The sequence below is a fragment of the Rhinatrema bivittatum genome, chromosome 1 (genome assembly GCF_901001135.1).
Source record: "Rhinatrema bivittatum chromosome 1, aRhiBiv1.1, whole genome shotgun sequence".
Taxonomy (NCBI): domain Eukaryota; kingdom Metazoa; phylum Chordata; class Amphibia; order Gymnophiona; family Rhinatrematidae; genus Rhinatrema; species Rhinatrema bivittatum.
In genome coordinates this window covers 805,705,065-805,726,098 of record NC_042615.1, presented here as the reverse complement: position 1 = coordinate 805,726,098, position 21,034 = coordinate 805,705,065, and the positions used below count along the sequence as shown (strand labels likewise).

At 39.3% G+C, this 21,034-nt stretch overlaps 1 protein-coding gene across 5 annotated transcripts in view; it reads left to right on the top strand.

The window, feature by feature from the left end:
* The window catches only part of KIAA1328 (KIAA1328 ortholog), a 689,482-nt gene that overhangs the window by 463,985 nt on the left and 204,463 nt on the right, over positions 1-21,034 (top strand). For all 5 annotated transcript variants that reach the window (XM_029581051.1, XM_029581069.1, XM_029581077.1 and 2 more), the window contains one exon: positions 2,495-2,596. In XM_029581051.1, coding sequence (XP_029436911.1) covers positions 2,495-2,596 — 102 coding nt within the window. The remainder of the gene's footprint in view (positions 1-2,494; positions 2,597-21,034) is intronic.

Sequence of the window (21,034 nt, the reverse complement as noted above, 5' to 3'; positions counted from 1 at the left end):
TACCAAGAGGGTGGTAGGTGCCAGAAATAATCTGCCAACAGCTAGTAGAAACCATTGCTTTTACAGAATTCAGGTACATTTGAGACAAATATAGAAAACAGTGATAGGAACAGGGATGGAAGGTTTTATTTAGTATTGCAAATAACCTTGAGAGCAGAGGTAATAATGAGAAAACAAAGTGCAGATAAAGGAAACACAACCTATAGATACGGCTAGCCCTAGGATAACCAAGTTGGAACTAACAGACTACAACTCCCCAGAAACCAATGGAGTCAATGCCAGTGGGATGATAATGACTAGCTACAGTACAGCAAAGTAATAAGGAGAAAACAAGGGGATGCTAGTGACTCAGCAGGCCATGGGGTAGCTGAGTTAGTACTTCCTGTTTGTAATTCTCCAGAAACCAAATGATTGGGTGCTGGCAAGTTGGTAGAGGCCAGTTACTATCCAGGAAGGCTATGAGATCCTAGGAGGCTGGATTTTCCTTCAAAAGCCTCACTAGTTTTGGTAGTTGTTTAGCTTAGTACAAAGTTTGGGGTTAAGACATGAAAGAGGTAGTGGAAAGTTGCTGGATTAAGTATGGGAATTTATATGATCACCCACCCAAAAGGAAGACAAAACCTTTTTAATCCCAAAGGATCAGCTAGCGTGTGTTACCACATATGGAAATACAGTTTCATAAGTACAAATTAAAAAATTACATATTAAAATATTTTCATTCCCTACTCTCATTAGCATAAGATTCACCTCAGGCAAAGATATGAATGAAACAAAACCCCTAATCTAAACCTCACCATCCAAAATAACCCCAATTCTGTACAACTTTCAGGCAGGAGGTCTTCTACTCTCCTCCCTTCCAATATTAGTTACAGGCCAGACATCAAACTTCAATGGATGGCAGCTGGGATGTATCCTTAGCAGTGTGAACAGGAATAACCAGGTAGACTGGATAGGCCAATTGGTTTCTTTCTTTCATTAACTACCATGTTGTCTTAAAGGCTCTCTCTCCTCATTCTTTTTATTTTTATTTGTTAGGCTTTTATATACCGATGTTTGGACTTGCCGTCACATTGGTTTACAGACATTTTAAAAAATAAAACACAATTTTTAAAAAAAGAAATTCATAAAATAATAAAATCAATATAATCATAAGAACCGGCATTAATACATACACATATTACAAAATAAACCAATAAAATAAGTGATAAAAATAAACATAAAATTCAGTTTTAAACTATTAGTATAATAAATCAGGCACATAAATTAACCTAGGCAATCTAAAATCAATAAGCAAAGACATGTTCTTGGGAACAGTCCATATAACAGAGGAACGTCTTTAATGGTTATGATTAATGGGGTTTGGAGAAGATAGCTTTAACCAATGCCTTCTTTATAAGCCTGTTGAAATAACCAGGTTTTGAGATTTTTTCTAAATAACTTGAGGTTGTTTTGTAACCTTAACTCAACTGATACGGTATTCCACAATTTGGGACCTGCAAGAGATATCGCTCTTTCTCTGCCTGCAGTGAGTCTGGCTGAGGAGACTGAAGGTATTGACAGCAATCCTTTATTGGCGTATCTCAAATTTCGCAGTGGAGTATGGAGACGAATAATAGCATTTAGCCATTCTACCTGCTCACCGTAAATAGCTTTGTATAAGATGCAAAGAGTTTTGTATTGAATGCGTTTTTCAATGGGTAGCCAGTGTAGTGATTTCAATATTGGAGTGATGTGATCTTTCTTTCTGCAACCGGTTAGAATCCTAGCAGCTGAATTCTGTAGTATCTGTAGTGGTCAAATGGTAGATTGAGGAAAGCCGAGCAGCAGAGAGTTGCAGTAATCTGTACTGGTGAATATTAAAGATTGTAACACAGTTCTAAAGTCGTTGGAATTTAATAATGATTTTAGACGTCTTAGTATTAGTAGCTTACCGTATCCTTCTTTAATTTTAATCGCAATGTGTTTTTTTAAATTAAGCTCGGGGTCAATCCAGACACCGAGATCACGCACTTTATCTCCTAAATTTTTTGAAAAATTTTCATATGGCATCTTGAGATTTTGCTCAGATGTGGATATTTTCCTTTCAAGAAGGATGATCTCAGTTTTGTCAATATTGAGGCTGAATTTCATTTGTGTTAATAGTTATTGAATGATATTCAGGTACATAGCGGCAATTTTATAAGTTCATTTTACTATGAGCTTCCATTAGGAGGTTCCTTAGAAGGGTTCTCAAAAAGGCTTTTCTTTGAAAGCATAATCCTTTTGTATTCCGTCCCATTTGCAACCAAGTTCTAGGTCTTCCAATGAGCTTAAGATGAAGAACTCTAGGCCTTATTCTACTAACCATTCAGCCATGTCATACAGTATTCTATTGTTGATTTTAGAAACCTCCCTCTTCATTTTTCTTAGATTTAAAGAACAGAAACCCCATAAGTTTCTGATAAAATGTGATTCCCAAGTGTGTAACTAACTGAATTCACATTTACTGGTTTAGGAGCCAACCTGCTCTTGATTCTGAAGCATTGACTGGGGATGAAGCACCAGCACAACAAACAGGGGTGATTCCAGTGATGAATGGCACCAGTTCAGGACAGAGGTAAATCCATATTTTCTTCTCTAGCAGCTCGGCTAAAGGATGTACAGTACCATAATGTTGCATTATGCCCCCTTCAAAGGCGAAAATATTTTTCAAGCTACTGTAATTTCATAGGTTATTCATAGCAAGATCTACTTCCCACCATGCCCTTTCTTGAACATCCTTTTAGAATCAGGAAAGAAGCCTAAGCCATATGATCCTGCAGTACTTATTGTTGGGTTGGAGATCAAACAGAGGCAGAGAAAACAAGATGACAGCTGAGAATTATGGATATATTATTTAAAAAAACATAGATTTATTTTTGTACCAAAGGATATATAATATTTTATAATAATACTCCACACCCATGACTGAACATATCAAGATTCCTGACTGAACTTTATTTAAGTGTGTTAAAATGTTGTTTGAGGAACTTTCTGTCCTTTCCTTCAGCCTAAAAGACTGAATAACTCCCGGACATGTTTTGTTTGTTTTTGTAATGTAGATACATTTATTTACTGAAGCTTTACTTCATATCATAAAGCCTCCTGCAGTTCTTCATTTAGGTGGTAAGGGGTCCCTAGGTGACACAAGGAATACATTAGTAACAAAAGGTCCAGTGAGCAGCATTGAAAAACTGTGGCGTGCATACATTGCCTGTATTTTGACACTGAAATTGTGAAAGATAAATCTATAGAAGGGATTCACAATCTTTTTGGGAGCATGGACTCTTTTTCAGCCTCTAAAATTTTCACGAACCCCCACATACTTTTCTTTAAATTTCCTGCAGCCCTATGCCATATATAGAAAAGTTATTAATGTAATAACAAAGAAATAATTATAAGCACACCAGACTCATTCATAGTGAATAAAATGACTTAAATAATGCTTACTAATATAAACTGAAAAGGCACAGCAGTAAATGTGCAAGAATGTACTCATATTCAGTACCTTTTATAGTTAAAATACAGGCAGCCCAGCATCCTGTTTCCAACAGTGCCCAATCAAGGCCATAAGAACCTGACAAGTACCTAAAAACTTAGTCTATTCCATGTTACCGTTGCTAGTAATAGCAGTGGCTATTTTCTAAGTCAACTTAATTAATAGCAGGTAATTGACTTCTCCTCCAAGAACTTATCCAATCCTTTTTTTAAACACAGCTACACTAACTGCACTAACCACATCCCCTGGCAACAAATTCCAGAGTTTAATTGTGCGTAGAGTGAAAAAGAACTTTCTCCAATTAGTTTTAAATGTGTCACATGCTAACTTCATGGAGTGCCCCCTAGTCCTTCTGTTATCCAAAAGAGTAAATAACCGATTCACATTTACCTGTTCTAGACCTCTCATGATTTTAAACACCTCTATCATATCCCCCTCAGCCGTCTCTTCTCCAAGCTGAAAAGTCCTAACCTCTTTAGTCTTTCCTCATAGGGGAGCTGTTCCATTCCCCTTATCATTTTGGTCGCCCTTCTCTGTACCTTCTCTTTCGCAATTATATCTTTTTTGAGATGCGGCGACCAGAATTGTACACAGTATTCAAGGTGCGGTCTCATCATGGCACGATACAGAGGCATTATGACATTTTCCGTTTTATTCACCATTCCCTTTCTAATAATTCCCAACATTCTGTTTGCTTTTTTGACTGCCGCAGCACACTGAACCGACGATTTCAATGTGTTATCCACTATGACACCTAGATCTCTTTCTTGGGTGGTGACTCCTAATGTGGAACCTAACATTGTGTAACTATAGCATGGGTTATCTTTCCCTATATGCATCACCTTGCACTTATCCACATTTAATTTCATCTGCTATTTGGATGCCCAATTTTCCAGTCTCACAAGTTCTTCCTGCAATTTATCACAATCCGTTTGTGATTTAACTACTCTGAATAATTTTATGTCATCTGCAAATTTGATTACCTCACTCGTCGTATTTCTTTCCAGGTCATTTATAAATATATTGAAAAGTACGGGTCCCGATACAGATCCCTGAGGCACTCCACTGCCCACTCCCTTCTACTGAGAAAATTGCCCATTTAATCCTACTCTCTGTTTCCTGTCTTTTAGCCAGTTTGTAATCTTTGAAAGGACATCACCACCTATTCCATGATTTTTTACTTTTCCTAGAAGCCTCTCATGAGGAACTTTGTCAAACGCCTTCTGAAAATCCAAGCATACTACATCTACCGGTTCACCTTTATCCACATGTTTATTAACTCCTTCAAAAAAGTGAAGCAGATTTGTGAGGCAAGACTTGCCTTGGGTAAAGCCATGCTGACTTTGTTCCAAAGTCAAAGGGGCACGGGATAAACACTTTGGTTCCCTAAAGGCTGAGGATGGGAATGAAGAAAAGAGTGCACAGGGGTAACTTGCTGATGCAGCTATTACTACCATTAACCAATAAGCCTGATACTTTGATGCAACTCCATCATTGCTCTCTGCTTCAACGGCAAGAAATAATGGGGCATTGGATTCAAACAGCAACCAATTTTACAGTGTGGGAAACTGATAAGCATGGGGGGGGGGGGTAACCTACACAGCACAGCAGATACTACAATAAGCTTGCTGGGCAGACTGGATGGATCATTTGGTCCTTTTCTGCCGTCATTTCTGTGTTTCTTTGTTTTCAATGTTTCCTACTTATGAAAGACAACACTACAAATATTACATCAGACTCTAAAACACCAATACAGGTCCTATTAGGAAAACTGAACAAGCCAGGCTGCTATACAGAAACTACGTGCTAGCAGAATACTTTACCTAACTCACACATGTCAGTACACAGAAGACCATTGCCAATTACAGAATAAAGAGAGCCTAAAGAATAAATACAAATGTGCAGAGAAAAACTGAACTGGAAACCACAAGAAACCAGATTTCTGTATGCAGTACAACAATGGAAAATCAGAAACATTGCCATTTCTTTTAAAACATCAAACAATACAATCAAAAAATATAAAATATCAGAATTAGTAAAACCATACTAATTTAAAGAATATTTCAAAACAACATAAAGCATTGATTAATAACTCATAAATTATTGTTAAACTTCCCAAACACCAATACAATTTTTCAAAACATCAAAAAAAATCAAAAGCCAACAATTAAAACTTATAAAAAAAAAAAAAAGTCCCCATTCTCCATTTGGGGAACTTTTGATTTCCAGTCACTGTCAGATTGCTGAGGATTAGTAGGGGTTTCTCCTCGCTCTCATATACACACACATTCATTCTCATTCACACACACACAGGCTCCCTCGCTCTCTCACAAAAACATGCTCACTCTTACACACATATGCTCTTTCTCCCATACACGCATGTGTTCTCGCACCACACACGCTCCCTCACTCTCATAAAAACATGCTCTCTTATACACACACATTTATTTATTTATTTAAATGTTTTGTATAGCGTCATTCCATGTGAGAATCACTAGTTCATAACGGTTCACTCTCTTTGATACACACATGCTTTCATGAACATATGCTCCCTCTCTCTCATTCATGCACACACATATACAAGCTCGAGCTCTCTCATACACACAGGCTCTCACACAAACATATACACATGCACACACTCTTTCTTACCCGGGCCTCTCATTCTCCTTTCCTGGAGTCTGCAGAGGGAGTCCCCACGGCCTCCTCCTCACTCAGGTTTCTGGCAGGTTGGGATGTGCCGACGGCCACGAGGCCTCCTTTAATTTTTGATCTTTTCCAAGATGGGGTGCGCCGGTGGCCCCCACGGCCTCCTTCAGTCTTCGGTCATCGGTGGGATAAGGTACGCCAGCGGCCTGTCGGGCTTTGTCTTTTGTGGCGTGGTCTTTTTCTGCTCCTCGCACACTGCCCGTGGACCCCTAGGGATCTGCAAACCATAGTTTTGGAAACACTGATCTAAAGCAATATCTATGAAAGCATGGTAGGGACAGTAAAGCTGAATAGTTGGTGCGGAGAGGCTGTATGGTCTCTTTTTGCCATCATGTTTCTATGTTTCTGATATTATCAGTACTGAACCTCAGAAATCTAGGCCTAACTAACTAAACCTGTTTACCAAACCTGCTGCAATTTCAGAGACCCTTAATCTCCAGCTTTGCTTTCACAATTCCAGTATTAATAAGCATTATTCTTGACCTACACCTTTTTGAATTGTCACCATTTTTGTATAGTGCATTAACCACTTTTTTTGTATTGACCCTTTGTTCTAAAATATAAGTTATACAAAATGCTTGCCTCCTGTGCATCTGTCTATATCCTTGAGGTATCTGAATGTCCGTCCTTTCTCCCTTGTCTTCCTGTTTTGAAGGTATGCATATTTAGATTTGTATGTCTCATCTATTTGTATGTTGCATAAATTGCAGACTTATTGTTATTTTGATAGTATTCTTCTGTGTTTCTGTATGCTCATTCCCCTAGAAATGGGCCTCCGATACGGAATATAATACACCGTGTAAGGTCTCCCTAATGATTTTTTGCTAGTACACCCTAGGATTCTAGTAGCTATAGTTTTCCCTTTGACATTATCAGATATGATTGTGCCCAGATTTCTCTCATATTTGGTAGTTGTCATGACTTCATCTTCTTCATGTACTATTCTCCTTATTGTGAGTCACAAACATGACTGCATTTCTTTGTTACATGTTGCTTGTCACATATTTCATCACTCATCAGACTTTATTAAATCCCTCTTTATAAATAAATATATATTTTATGTTTTGAGTCATGGGCTTAAGTGGAGGACATCTCCATTGATGTTAATGGAGCGTCCATATTTCAGTTGATAGTAATACATACTTATTGGCCTGTTTCTGGCACAAAACTTGCTGACTGATACATTCTGCTATATTATATATTAATACTAAGAGCCATAACAATCTTTTCAAGTTAAGCATAGGTTCATTGAACACAAGAGAAATTCAAGGGGAAATAGTCTTGACATGAAAAGAGCATTTTGAAGAGTTTTTTTTTTATTTATTATAAATTCAAGACAATGTTTTAACCTTTAGTTTTCCTTCAGGTTTTCATGCTCTGTCCTTGTTGCTATTCACTTTCGTATGTGTCGTCCTCTGCCATCTTGAGTCTGCAATCTCCACACACAATGTTGGTGGGTTCCATGAGTTTACTGGATTCAGACTGTAGATTGAAGCTGGCAGAGGAGGCAATAGACATAGGTGAGAAGCACTACTTTCTTCCTGTTTGTGGGGGGTGGGGTGGGGAGAAAGGATTACATTAGAGAGGAAGGTGAGGATCGTGCTATGTTACAACAAACGGGAAATTCAGCCTTGCACAATCACATGTCCATCACATCAAGCATGGTGTAATTAGCAAACAATTGTTTGCTAAAATGTATCATTAAGTGGATGTCCAAGATAGCAGTGATGTTTTAGATATTTCTAAGGAGAGATCTCAAGTTGGCAAGCTTTGGGGTTATTCTTTATTGTTTTAAAGTGGTTGAAGGAGGGAAGTCTCGGCTGGAAGCAGACATTTGACTTAAACCTCCTTACCATCTGGAGATCTAGACTGGGTTTTACAGCTTGCCAGTGTGTTCAGTGGAAGGCGCTGACATCATCAAGAAGGGCCATCTCTCTCCATAAATTTCAGCTGGCTGCGGCATGCAGCCAGAGGGGCGTGCCCCTGGGAGAGATTTTGTTGTGAGACCTTTTGCATGACATTGTGGATGTTTGTTGTGAATATCCGCCTCTTCCAGCTGCATTGTTCTGCCTCAATGTTTGGTGATGGAGAAAAAGAGAAAGGGAACCATATGGACTCTCCCATCCTGTTCCATGGAGTCCCCCTCTGACTCAGTTCAACATTGAAACTTATATATTGAACTCTGATACAGGTACTTTGTCATGGTCTGCTCAGCTTGGCATTAATCATGTTATCTCTCTCAACTCTGACGTACATACCCCCCAACGTTATGTCTGTTCCGCTGACTGGATCTTTGGGTCCTTGTTCTCTGGCTGATATTGCTGAGAGAGCTGGTCCTGGTAATGGAACTGATCCTGTTCATGTGGGTTCAGGAATGGTTGGTTGAGGATGGTGTGCAAGTTGTTAACACTCATTTTTCCCTTCTTAAGTGCACCTCCCCAATTGTATTAGAGACACTGTGGAATGCTGTCAGAGGTTTGGAGAAATCTGTCTGTTAAAATAGAGCACATTATATCTGGAAATAAAGATCTACAAGGGCAAATTGATTCACATAAAGAGACTTCAGATTCATACTGACAGAATTGCTGATCGTGAGGAACAATATGAGACATTCTTGACCGTGAGCTAGCTTTAATCAAAGATAAAGATTATTTTCATCAAAGACTTGAGAATTTTGAAAATCATGTTAGAAGGATGAATTTGCATATTTAAAATTTTTCCAAAGCTGTTATGATTTCCCTTCAGGATATGCTTAGGAGGTTCTATGTTGATGTATTAAAAACTTCCTCTGAATCAGCTCTCCGGTTATTAAGGTTTTTTTTATCTTTCTACCAGAGGAAATGAAGGTCAACCAACTCACACCCCTGAGAGGGCTGTGCTTTCTTTTCCTGAGGATCCTTCTGAGATCTCTCAGGAGTCCATGATAGTTGTAGAATCCAGAGCTACTCTCTTGGTTTCCTTTTTTCAGAAGCTGTTAAAAAAAATTTTTAAACTTAATTTCTTTCTTAGTCAGATTTCCATATTTCTGGATGTTAACCAGGATGACCCAATTGAGATGTAAATCTTTTGTAATGAAAAAACAGAGAGCTTGATTTTACTAAATATGTTTTTTTTTATCCTGATAAATTAGAGGACTTCTTTCAGAATAAGGAACAGGAAGCTGATAGCTGAGGTTATTTAAACCATCACTTGAGTACTTTTATGTTATATTTACCTGCATTGTAATTCTTTCCTAGTGTTATGGTTTTCTTCTTTTTCCCCCTTTGTTTGGTCTAAGTGTATGATGTGACTCTCTTTTTTTATTTTTCTTCTTGTTATATGTATAGTTTTTCAGTTATTGTAATCACATTTTCTTGCTGTAAATCAAGGTTTCTTGATTTGTTTGCATCACTATAAAGTGTATAAATAAAGAATTAAAAAAAAAAAATAAAGCGTTGAGGAGAAAAGGAAAGCCGAGAACTTGTCCATCAGAGTCCTGAAGGACCTCAAGCTGCATCATGGACCTGTTTGTGAACAAGTCGGTCCCCCTAATGGATTCCATGGTAAGGAAAATAAAGCGAATCGCTCCACCTCTCTGCCCCTGTGCTAATGAATGCATGGGAACCTGCAGTGGAGGGAGAGGGTAACGTCGCTTCCAGCAGCTACCATGGAAGAGGCACATGTACTCAGTGGCTTAAATGCAGGCTTTCTCCAGACTTTCACAGTGGCTGCAGCTCCCATGGTCTTGCTTACAGGCACTACTCCATTGAGGCATAGCTTCTGCAGGTTTGAGAGTGCAGAGGAAGGAAGACAGACGTTGGTTTGGAAATCCTGCAGAGCATCTCTCCAGCCAAAAAGATTAGTGCAGATGGAACTTGAGACTACACTGGTCAGATCCAAAACTATTACCTTAAGTCTTTGGGGAATGTGGTGGTGACTATAAAACATTTCTGTCTCAGAGGAAATAGAGATGGCAATGGCTCCATTATCAGAATGTATGCAGACTCTGTCATTGCTAAGTTATTAAAATTCACACTGAAAGCCTGGAGATATTGGAGAAGTGGGTTTCTGAGCTCCGGGATGAACGTGGAAGACTTGGATAATCACAATAAGCAATTAAACCTGAGGCTTATACATTTTTCTGGAGCCCCTTCCTCCTACCCAAAGTGCAGCTTGATGAAATGGTTACCAAGTATTTGTTGGACGTTTTGAAAGTTCCAGTGGAGACATATTTTATCTATATTATCTATGACATACCAGATGTAGGCGTGGGATGGCTCAGGCATCTCACAAGCCCTGTTTGGTTTGATAGTTTTAGAAACCTCTAGTGATGGTGTTTTTGCTACCACCTGATCATGACGGCACGTTGAAAATGTTCTTCCGCCATAGAAAGGAATTATTTCTGACTTGGAAGACATATCTCTTCCCAGATGTTTCAAGGGCCACTCAAGCTAAGCACAGGCTGTTTCTCCAGTGCCAATTCTGAGCACTGCCCCTTGGGGCATAGTTCTGTTTTAGATTTCCTTGTAAATCTTTAAACCTCAGGAAATGATAGATTTGTTTTCAAGCAGAAACAACTGGATGCAGTCCAGAAAAGTAAAAAAAAAAAAAACCCAAAACTCCCACACAGGGGGTGATAGGTTAGCACAGAAATTGTATTTGTGGCTGCTATGAAGGGGAGGTGATATATATCACTGATAATACACTTTGGTTCTTTGATACCTTTTTCTGTATGTATCTCTAAGAAGTATGATTATTAACATTATTATTATCTAACAAGTATTATTATCATCTCTATGTATTATTGTTAAACGTTCCTCCGTTTTATTGTTTCACCTGCATTACATTATATGTACTGTTGTTCCTACTGTAAACCGTTGTGAGGGCCAGCTCCAAACAACGGTCTATAAAAGCACATAAATAAAATAAATAAAAAATAAGTATGCCTTTTTTTTCTTTTCCCTCTCTGATCTTCTAACTGAGAGCTTATAATCTTGAAGAATTATCTTTTTTTCATTAGTTGCTTTTTTTTTTTTGTATTCATGCATTTATGTTCAACCAGTGTATTTCTGTACACAGCAGTTTGCCATATGTAATTTTTGCAGTTTGAAAAAATTACCATTAAGCATTGACGCAACAGGAGATGCATTATGCAAGTAACACTAGTTATGTTCCCCTTACTCTAATGGGATTACCCATACCCCTGACCTGCAATTTTAATATGCTTTTCTGGGGTTTTAAGTAGCGTTGAGTGTCCACAGAAGCAGCAGAAGTTATATCAAACCTAATGGGAGGAAATCTTAATATTTACAAACATGAATCAGCACAATGGTTCTCAACCTTTTGTCTATTGGGACACACCTGGCAGATAAATCTTACAGGCGTGATACGCTGAACACTTGATCATCATGGGGCTAAATGAAAACATATACTCTGCATCCACAGGAGCCCAGTATCCTGTTTCCAATAATGGCCAATCCAGGTCACAAGAACCTGGCAGGATCCCAAGGGGTAGATAGATTCCATGCTGCTTATCCCAGTATCCCGGGGATAAAAAGAAGTGATTTCTGCAACTCTATCTTAACATTAATTAATGAACTTTTCCTTCTGGAACTTGTCTAAACCTTTTTTAAACGCAGCAACACTAATAGCTTTCAGCACATCCTCTGGCAACGAATTCCAGAGCTTAATTATGCATTCAGTAAAAAAAAAGATTTTCTCTTATTAATTTTAAAAGCATTACCTAATAATTAAATGTGTCCCCCCTGGTCTTTGTACTTTTCAAAAGATTAAACAATTGTTTACTCTTTCCATTTTACTCATTATTTTATAGACCTCTGTCATATCTCCCCTCAGCCGTCTCTTTTCCAAGCTGAAGAGTCCTAACCTCTTTAGCCTTTCTTCATAGGGAAATTTTTCCGCCCCTTTAACATTTTGGTCACCCTTCTCTGTACCTTTTCTAATTCTGCTATATCTTTTTTTGAGATGTAGTGACCAGAACTGCATATAGTATTGAAGATGAAGTTGCACCATGGAATGATACAGAGGCATTATGATATTCTGTTTTATTCTCCATTACTCTCCTAATAATCCCTAGTATTCTGTTTGCTTTCTTGGCTTCTGCTGCATCTTGAGCAACAATGACACCTCTATCTGTTGACAACCCTGGCCGTGGGCAGCCACGGCCAGGTCCCCCCTCACCTGCTGCTCCTCTTCGCTTCTCGCTGCTGCCTGCTTCACACGGCTCCGGGCAGCAACGGGCCTTCCCACGGCGTTCTCCCCACAAGGGAGATGCCGCCGACTTCCTGCTCCGGGCTCCACTCCTTAGGCGCGTGTGCACGCACCGGGCTGGAATTTAAAGGGCCTGTGGTGGGAAACCTCGGCCCAGCCCCCGAAGATGACGTCAGACGCCCGGACTATTTAAGCCCAGCTTGGATCAGTGTTCCCTGCCTTGGCAACAGGTCAACTCTTCAAGTAACTAGTTGCTGTCCCTGCGTACTCCTGTGTTCCTGACTCCGTGATCCTGCTCTAGTTCTTGTGTTCCTGCCTCCATGATCCTGCTCCTGGTCCATCTCCTGCTCCTGCTTTGGCTTGATCCCTGGTTTTGACTTCGGCTTGGCTTCTGGTACTCTGTCTGCTGCCTGTCCTGACCTTTGGCTCATCCTCTGGCTTCGCTAGTCTTCAGCCTGCCCCGACCTCTGGCCTGGTTTTCCGTCTTGCACCGCTGCCACCTGCCACAACCTCTGGACCGTCTCCGTCTCTCCAACGCTTCTGCTTGCCTCAACCTGGACTGTTCACTGGATTCTTCATTGCCAGGAGACCCTCGCCTAAGTCCTGCCGGCCCCGGTACCCAAGGGCTCAACCTGCGGGGAATGAGGGCTGGTATAGGTGAAGGTCCTGTCCAGTTCCGCCTTCCGACTATGAGTCCCGCTGTAGGTCTTCCTCCAGTGGATCCATCCAGCACTCTAGCCGGTCCAAGGGTCCACGTTCACAACAGTATCCTTTTCCTGAATGGTGATTCCTAATGTGGAACCTTATGTTGTGTAGCCATAATTTGGATTACTCTTCCCTAAATGCGTCATTTTGCACTTGTTCACATAAAATTTCATTTGTCATTTGCATGCCCAGTCTCCCAGTTTTGCAAAGTCCTCTTGCAATTTCTCATAAGCTTCTTGTGATTTAATAACTTTGAAAAATGTTCTGTCAACGGCACATTTGATCACCTCACTTGTTCCCATTTCCAGGTCATTTATAAATATATTAAAAAGCAGTGGTCCCAGTACAGATCCCTAGGGTACTCCACTATTCACCTTTCTCCATTGAGAAAATTTACCATTTAGCCCTACTCTCTGTTTTCTATCTTTAACTGGTTGGCAATCCACAATAGGACACTGCCCTTTATTCCATGGCTTTTTAATTTCCTAAGATATCTCTCATGAGGGACTATGCCAAATGCTTTCTGGAAATCAGGATACACTGTATCAACTGGCTCATCTTTATCCACATGTTTATTTAAGCCCTCAAAAAATGTAGCAAATTTGTGAGGCAAGACTTCCCTTGGCTAAATCCATGTTGGCTTTGTCCCATTAAATTATGCTTATCTGTATATTCAGCAATTTTGTTCTTTATAATTGTTTCTACCATTTTGCCTGGCACAGACATAAGACTCACTGGTCTGTAGTTTCCTGGATCACTCCTTGATTCTTTTTTAAAAACTGGCATTAGATTAGCAACCCTCCAGTTTTCAGATACCATAGACAATGTTACTGTATGTAACTGGTCTCCAAGTTGGGTGTTTTTTCCTTCACTTTGGATGATACGGGTCAGGGTTGAATCCAGATGGGGAAGAAGCATAATCTTCCAGGGCCTCTGGCTTGTCTGTCTACTTTTTATTCTTAATGCTCATACTGAAGGTAGAAGACCTCAAAAGGTGCCAAAGTGTCCAGTAGCAGGGATAAACAAACAGATTCACACCAGGACGCAGCCATACAGTTCTGGCAATAGATGGAGCAGCAAAATAGAATAAATCAGTCACAGAAGTCCAAATGTGGTGTTCAAATAAATTGTCTTTACTGCAATTTCAATAAAATAATCCAAGCCACAATGCCAAAAATAAGGAACAGCATAAAAAATATAATAGAAATGAAGATGATTGATAATTTGTCCATCTTAGATGTTTCCTCCCTTCTCACTTCTCTTGCACCATTATAGATGGAGAAAAACTGCTCCCCTTGCAATGTGGGAAAACTGAAATGGAGCTTCAGCATAAAGTCAATCAGCAAATAGAAGAAAATTCCCAAGCACAGGACTTGCAGGACAACTATCCCCACTTACAAAACATCCAGCTGCAATTGGTTCAATTTTTTAACTTTTCTTCAACGTGGAAAAACGGTATCACTATCTAAATGGGTGTAAAGTTTTGAGCCTGTGTATCAAAAACTATCAAAGCTTCTTACCCTTGCTTCTTCAGATCACTCAGGCAAACAGACTCTTGCCCAAAATCCTCAGGGATACCGAGGGAACACCCTTCCCTTCAAACTGGTCAAGTCAAAGTCCAAAAAATCCTTTAATCCAAAAGTTCCTTGAATATCAAAATTACCAAAGAGATGAGTAGAAGGCCTTTCCAAAAACTACTCAGCATTCTCTCTTCTGAGACCCTGTGGAAAGTCCCAAAACTTCTCTCTACTTCTCATAAATCCTGAGAGGATCCAGAGCTCTCCCAAAAGTATTTGAATTCCTGGAGGGAATATCAAAATACTAATTCCTCTTGCTTGAGATCCTGTAGGAATCTTTAGCTGTCTCCTTCTCTCTTGGCTGTTTCAGCCACGTCTAACCCCCTGAAGATCTGAATGTGCTCCTAAGCAACATATAACTCAGGTGCAATGCTCCCAAAAAGTTGTGGTTATCACATGGAGAGGAATAAAAAATGCAAAACCCCTCCTATAGCTATTGAATTTTCAAATTGCAAGGGCAATATTAGTGATGCCATGGACTCCCAATCACAGACATCAGACTCACTAGTCTGTAATTTCCTGGATCACCCCTTGATCCCTTTTTTAAAATTGGCATTACATTGGCAACCTTCCAGTCTTCAGTTATCATAGATGATGTTACTGATAGTTTACAAATTTCCAGTACCAGATGCACAATTTCATTTCTTAGTTCTTTCAGCACTCTGGGATGTATACCATCTGGACCAGGTGATTTGCTACTCTTTAGTTTGTCAGTTTGCCCTAGTACATCTTCCAGGTTCACTGAGATGTGTTTGTTCCTCTGAATTTTCATCTATGAATATCATTTCTGGCATAGGTACTTCTCTGACAACACAAACAAAAAAGAGCACTGTTGCGATCCTGTATTTCAACAATGAACAAAAAAGGAGGCACCGCTACTAATAAATTTCAAAAACAAATGGTATCCCATCAAAAAATGAAAGATAAGAGTAAGTGTAGATAAGTATAAATATTGGTATATGCCGCATCAGAAAGCCAGGCAACGTGTTCTAGACACTGAAGAACCGTTCGGTCTCCTAATCATTTGTGGCATATACACTTTATGGTAATTTTTGACACAATGAGTTTTAAACCAGTGTCCCGACTTGAAGTGATTAAACCTGACAGCGGCCGGTGTTTTGCTATAGAACATAGCTTCCTCAGGGGTAATTAAAGATTTCTCACATGGTTATGATATATCTCTTGTAGATGGACGCTGAGTCTCACAGAAGATTTGCCTCTTGTTCTGATATTTATTGTGTTTACGTAGATATTGAATTAATTATATATACTCCCAAGTTGTTTTATATACAGATATTTAGTTCCATGTACCCCAGTTATTTGTTACCCGTGTTCTTTGTAAAGCTCCCATGCGACAATCTGTTTCTTTGTAAACCGGTGTGATTTGTATTTTTTTTACATGAACGTCGGTATAAAAAAGCTAAAAATAAATAAACAAATAAGATATCTAAACAGCGGGACAAAGGAAGCTATGTTCTAAGCGAAACACCGGCCGCTGTCGGGTTTAATCACTTCAAGTCGGGATATTGGTTTAAAACTCATTGTGTCAAAAATTACCATTAAGTGTTTATGCCGCAAATGTTTAGTAAACCGGACGGTTCTTCAGTGTCTAGAACACTTCGCCTGGCTTTCTCATGCGGCATATACCAATATTTATACATATCTACCCTTAACTCTTATCTTTCATTTTTTGATGAGATGCCATTTGTTTTTTAAATTTATTAGTAGCAGTGCCTCCTTTATTCTTCATAGGTATTTCTCTTACATCTTCCTCAGTGAATTCTAAAATGAATAATTAATTTAGTATCTCTGTTATGGCTTTGTCATCCCTAAGTGCCCTTTTAACTCTTGATCACCTAATGGTTCACCTGACTCCCTCGTAGGCTTTTTATCTCAAATGTACCTGAAAAAGTCTTTGAGTTTTTGCTTCCACGCAAGCTTCTTTTCAAATTCTCTCTTTGCCTTCCGTATCAATGCTTTGCATCTGACTTGCCAGTGCTTATGCTGTTTCCTGTTTTCTTCATTCGAATCCCTTTTCCATTTCTTGAAAGATGTTCTTTTAGGTATTTTAGCCTCTCTCACCTCACATTTTAACTATGCCAGTAGTCATTAAAGGCTGCTGTAGGTACCCATTTCATCATAAGCCCTCAGTATTTAACTGAAATGCCTTGAAATCATGACTGGTCCATAAGAGCCACTACAGCCACCATATTCTGGAAAGAGCCAGTGGCAAGAAAAGTACAAGGTACTGAGCAGCTTGACCAAACCTGGACTGGCATGTCCACGATCGGTTAAAGGATCAGTATCCTCTATGAGTTCTTCATAGAAAGAAAGAATTGCCCTGGAGCTCAATCAATATGTCAGCCCCACATCTGTCTCCAGTAACCCTAGCAGTGAGGTCCTCAGACGAAATAGTCACTGCCTGCGTTCCCTTCTCTGAACGGCTTGAACCAGGACAGCATGCTCTTTTCTTCTTCAGCAATAAAGCATCTTTTTTTCCTTTCTTCTCGCTCTCGCTTCTTTGCCCTAAGGCTTCTGCCACTCTAATTCTTCAGCACACACACAAAATGTACCAAACCATTGAAAAAAAAAAAAGCCATAATCCATGTTTTCCACAGAGAAGCAACTATACACAGCACCACAATACACTAAAATGGCTACCAGAAATGAGGCTTAACTTTTACCCCTGCCCCAAACCTGGCGCCAAATTTCCTGCCTTAAAAAACATACTAAAATGTCACCCTGCTAACTCTATGCCTGCATTGCCCTGTAATAGCTGGCACCTTGATTTGCATGCACCCGCAGGAAGCTAACACCCGAATTACATTCCCAAGTACGGTTAGGGCCGAAAAGACCGCACTACACCCAGAGTGAAATCCCGTGGGAGGCTCAGCTCGGTTTATTACATTAGCCCCAGAGTGCTGGTGGTCGAAGTTGGACTACCTCCAGCTCCCTGCATGCACAGAGATGCTATACTATTAGATTGCTGATTGTGGGCTTCTTTTGCCTATGCAAACGGGGTAGAAATGGGAACATTGCCAAGCTTACTTGTTTAATTTTGTGAGAAGACCATTTCAAACAAAATTGCTATTTTATGTTCATGTGTATGTTATGTGTATGCATTTGGACTGTTCCTTGCTTCAAGGCATTTGAGAAAGGTGAGTTATCAAGTTAAAATAAATGAAATGAAGAACACAGGCAACACCTGCCACAGGAGAACAATTTGAAGTTAAAAAAAATGTCAGGAAAAATATGTTTGTGGTAAGCACAAGTTCCAAAAGGTGGAAGGAAAGGGAGGAGAGGCTTAAGGGTAAGAAAAAAAGACATCCATACTCCTTTTTCCTTTCTTCTCTCTCCCCATTATTTTCTTTGGCTTTGATTTTCTATACTTTTGTTCGTTCTATGAGCCACTATTAAAAATGTATTCTAAGTCTGACTATTTGGTCTTGGCTCTCTTCCTCCCCTTCCCTTCCTTTTCCCCTTTTGATCTTGTGTTTATCACACACTTTTTATTGGCCTTTTTACTTCATACAAAATGAAATAGTAATTTTCTCTACAGAAACGTGCAAACCCAGATGGAAAGCAGTTACAGGATGAAAAAAAAAATGAAACTCTGTGAGAATACTAAACAGTAGACACTTTTTGTTAGGAGTCAGGTCTAGTATTATTGAATAAGGACATTATTTAGTTCCACGGTATATATTTCAGTTTACAGTACAATCCTTTCCTTGCAATTAGAAAGGAGTAGGGTGTTTATCAGCAGTCCTATGTACAATTTTGCACTTCTCTACTATAGGTGTCATTCCTAGCTCTTTACAAGGAAAATACCATGTGCGGCACATTTTCATCACCTTTGCTTCCTCTGTCTCCAAATATTCCAATGCATTATAAATTCCAATGGCTGATATTCAGCTCCTTTTAAGAGTTCTCGAGTGATTGTATGTATGTATTTTATTTATTTATTCATTTTTATATACCGTCATTCGGTTTAGCCATCACAACGGTTTACAGAATCAAAACAACAATCAGATAAATTATACATAGTATATTATGTATAGTATCAATCAACAAGAAGGTGCTGTCTGGGAGCACAGTGGGGTTTAAATCCCTAGCCGGCTCTGACGTCATCTCCCGCACCTCAGGTATTTTCACGTCATGGGGCCGTTAAGTTCAGGTGCACCTTTCTAAGAGGACTAGTATGAGAAGCATGTCTGCAGTGTTCCATCCACAGTTGAGATTCCTTTGGTATTGGCGGCTCTCATGTGTGAGTGCTGCCAGTTGCAGGGCTTTCCCACGACTGGCCAAACATAACATTGTTGTTCTTTGTGAGCTGTCTTATTTTATTATTCTATTGTAAACCACCTAACATGGAGCTCCGATATGGTCAGTATATAAGAATCTGAAAATAAATGCTAGTTGAGAAGAATTTGAATTTTGTCATCTGTCTCAAATACACCAGAGAAAGGAATTAAAAACAGTTCATTTTCTTAGTGTTCAAAGCAATGGCTGGAAGAACAAATTTGCTTTGTTTTAACAAAAAACATTTTTTACTTTTTTTAAATAAAGTATTTGTTGTTAAAACTTACTGTAATCAAGTAGTAAGAGAATCAGAACTCCCTCCTCTATTCTGTTCTGTTCTTGTATGTATGTGTTGCCTTCCTGCAATAAAAGATCCAGGATGGCTTACAAAAAAATAAATACAATAAAATTCAAAATTCAAACATTAAACAAAAATATCAAACAAATCAATTATGTAATAACATTGAAAATATAAAAAATCAACATAGCAAAAATGTTATTACACAAATATCACATATTATGAATCACAATCTTAAGCCCCAGTCATTATGTGGACTGGGGATAGGGCTAAAACTGTAGGCTTCTTTCCTCCTTCAGTCCCTCAGCCTAATAATAACAAAGGCCTAGAATATCCAACCCAAGTAACATATTGCATAGAATCACGTGCTCTATAAAATGCTGCCCCACCCTCAAGAGCACTCTTAAGGGGCACTCAAATGGGAAATCCCCATTTAGGTCACCCCTTTGAAGGAATCACGATATGCCAGTGGCAGGCCAGCATCTTTTCAGCTCCAGAGCTGAGGTCCTGTCAGAAAGAGGGGAGGAGTCCGTCACCGTGGGTGGAACCACATCCTCTGACTCTCTCCCAGTCCTGAGTCTGTGTTCAGTAATATCAATGGAACTTCATGCCTGATATCAGCACAGCCATGATCATCTAGCAGCTGTTTCAGGGAAACTGATAGGCATGGATCTTTTCAGCCCCCAGGCTGAGGCAACAGAGAGCAGGAAGAGTCCATCATAGTGGATGAAGCCAGGTCTCTCTCGGTCTTGCGCCAGCATTCAGCAGCATTTAGTAGAACTTCACACAGGGCAGCATATCATGAGTGCTGTCTTGTTCCTCTAGACTGTTTCAGGGGAACCAGCAAGCCAGTGTCTTTTCAGCCTTATCCTCACTGATACCTTTCCTGATGAGTCCCCCAAGAAGACCGCTATATGAAAATTTTTAAAAATTCAAATGATCCTAGCACCAATTACGTTGAAGAATATTTACAACATTAAACTTTTCCAGGCGACACATTCAGATTTGAAACTTAAAATAAATGATACAATAAAGACTTGAAAAACTTTTTAAAAATAATTAACAGCTCATTTTGACTTAATTATATATAATTACCAAAAAATTTAACAGTCATTTATTCTCTATTATCTGTGGGAAGAATCACAGGCAAGGGAGTCTGCATCATTGGCGTGCATTAATATAATCGAATGAGCACAGACAATAGATGAGTGTGTAATCGCAAATGAAAATCAAGTAGGAGCATACAGATGTGCCACACTATCCAAAGGTAATTGCGATGTACAGTGATAAAATGTCCATGTTAATGGCCCTGGTGTTGACACTAGGTCACACTTAATCAAAGACTGTGACGTTCTCAGAAAAGCAAAGAGCAGAATGAACATTTGTTTTAAACAATGTACATGGTAAGTGAAGTTAAAATGTTCAATTATCTGCAGATATTGAGCAACAGGCAAATCAAGTTTTATATTATCACTTACTTGTCTACCCTTTTGCCCCCTACTCCATGAATAACATTTTTTTATCCTATGGAGGCTGTTACGGTCATCCAACTGGGAACAAGAAGCTTATCTTTTAAGAGTACTTCGATGCCTGTTTTTTAAAGTACTAGTAGTGTTATAATTGCACAGTTTAGCCCCAGTTAGTAAGTGCTTAGTCATAGTTTTCTACTGGCCTCCGTCGTTTGGAGGGCTGTTAAAGCTATCCAGCTGATCTTGGTTTTTG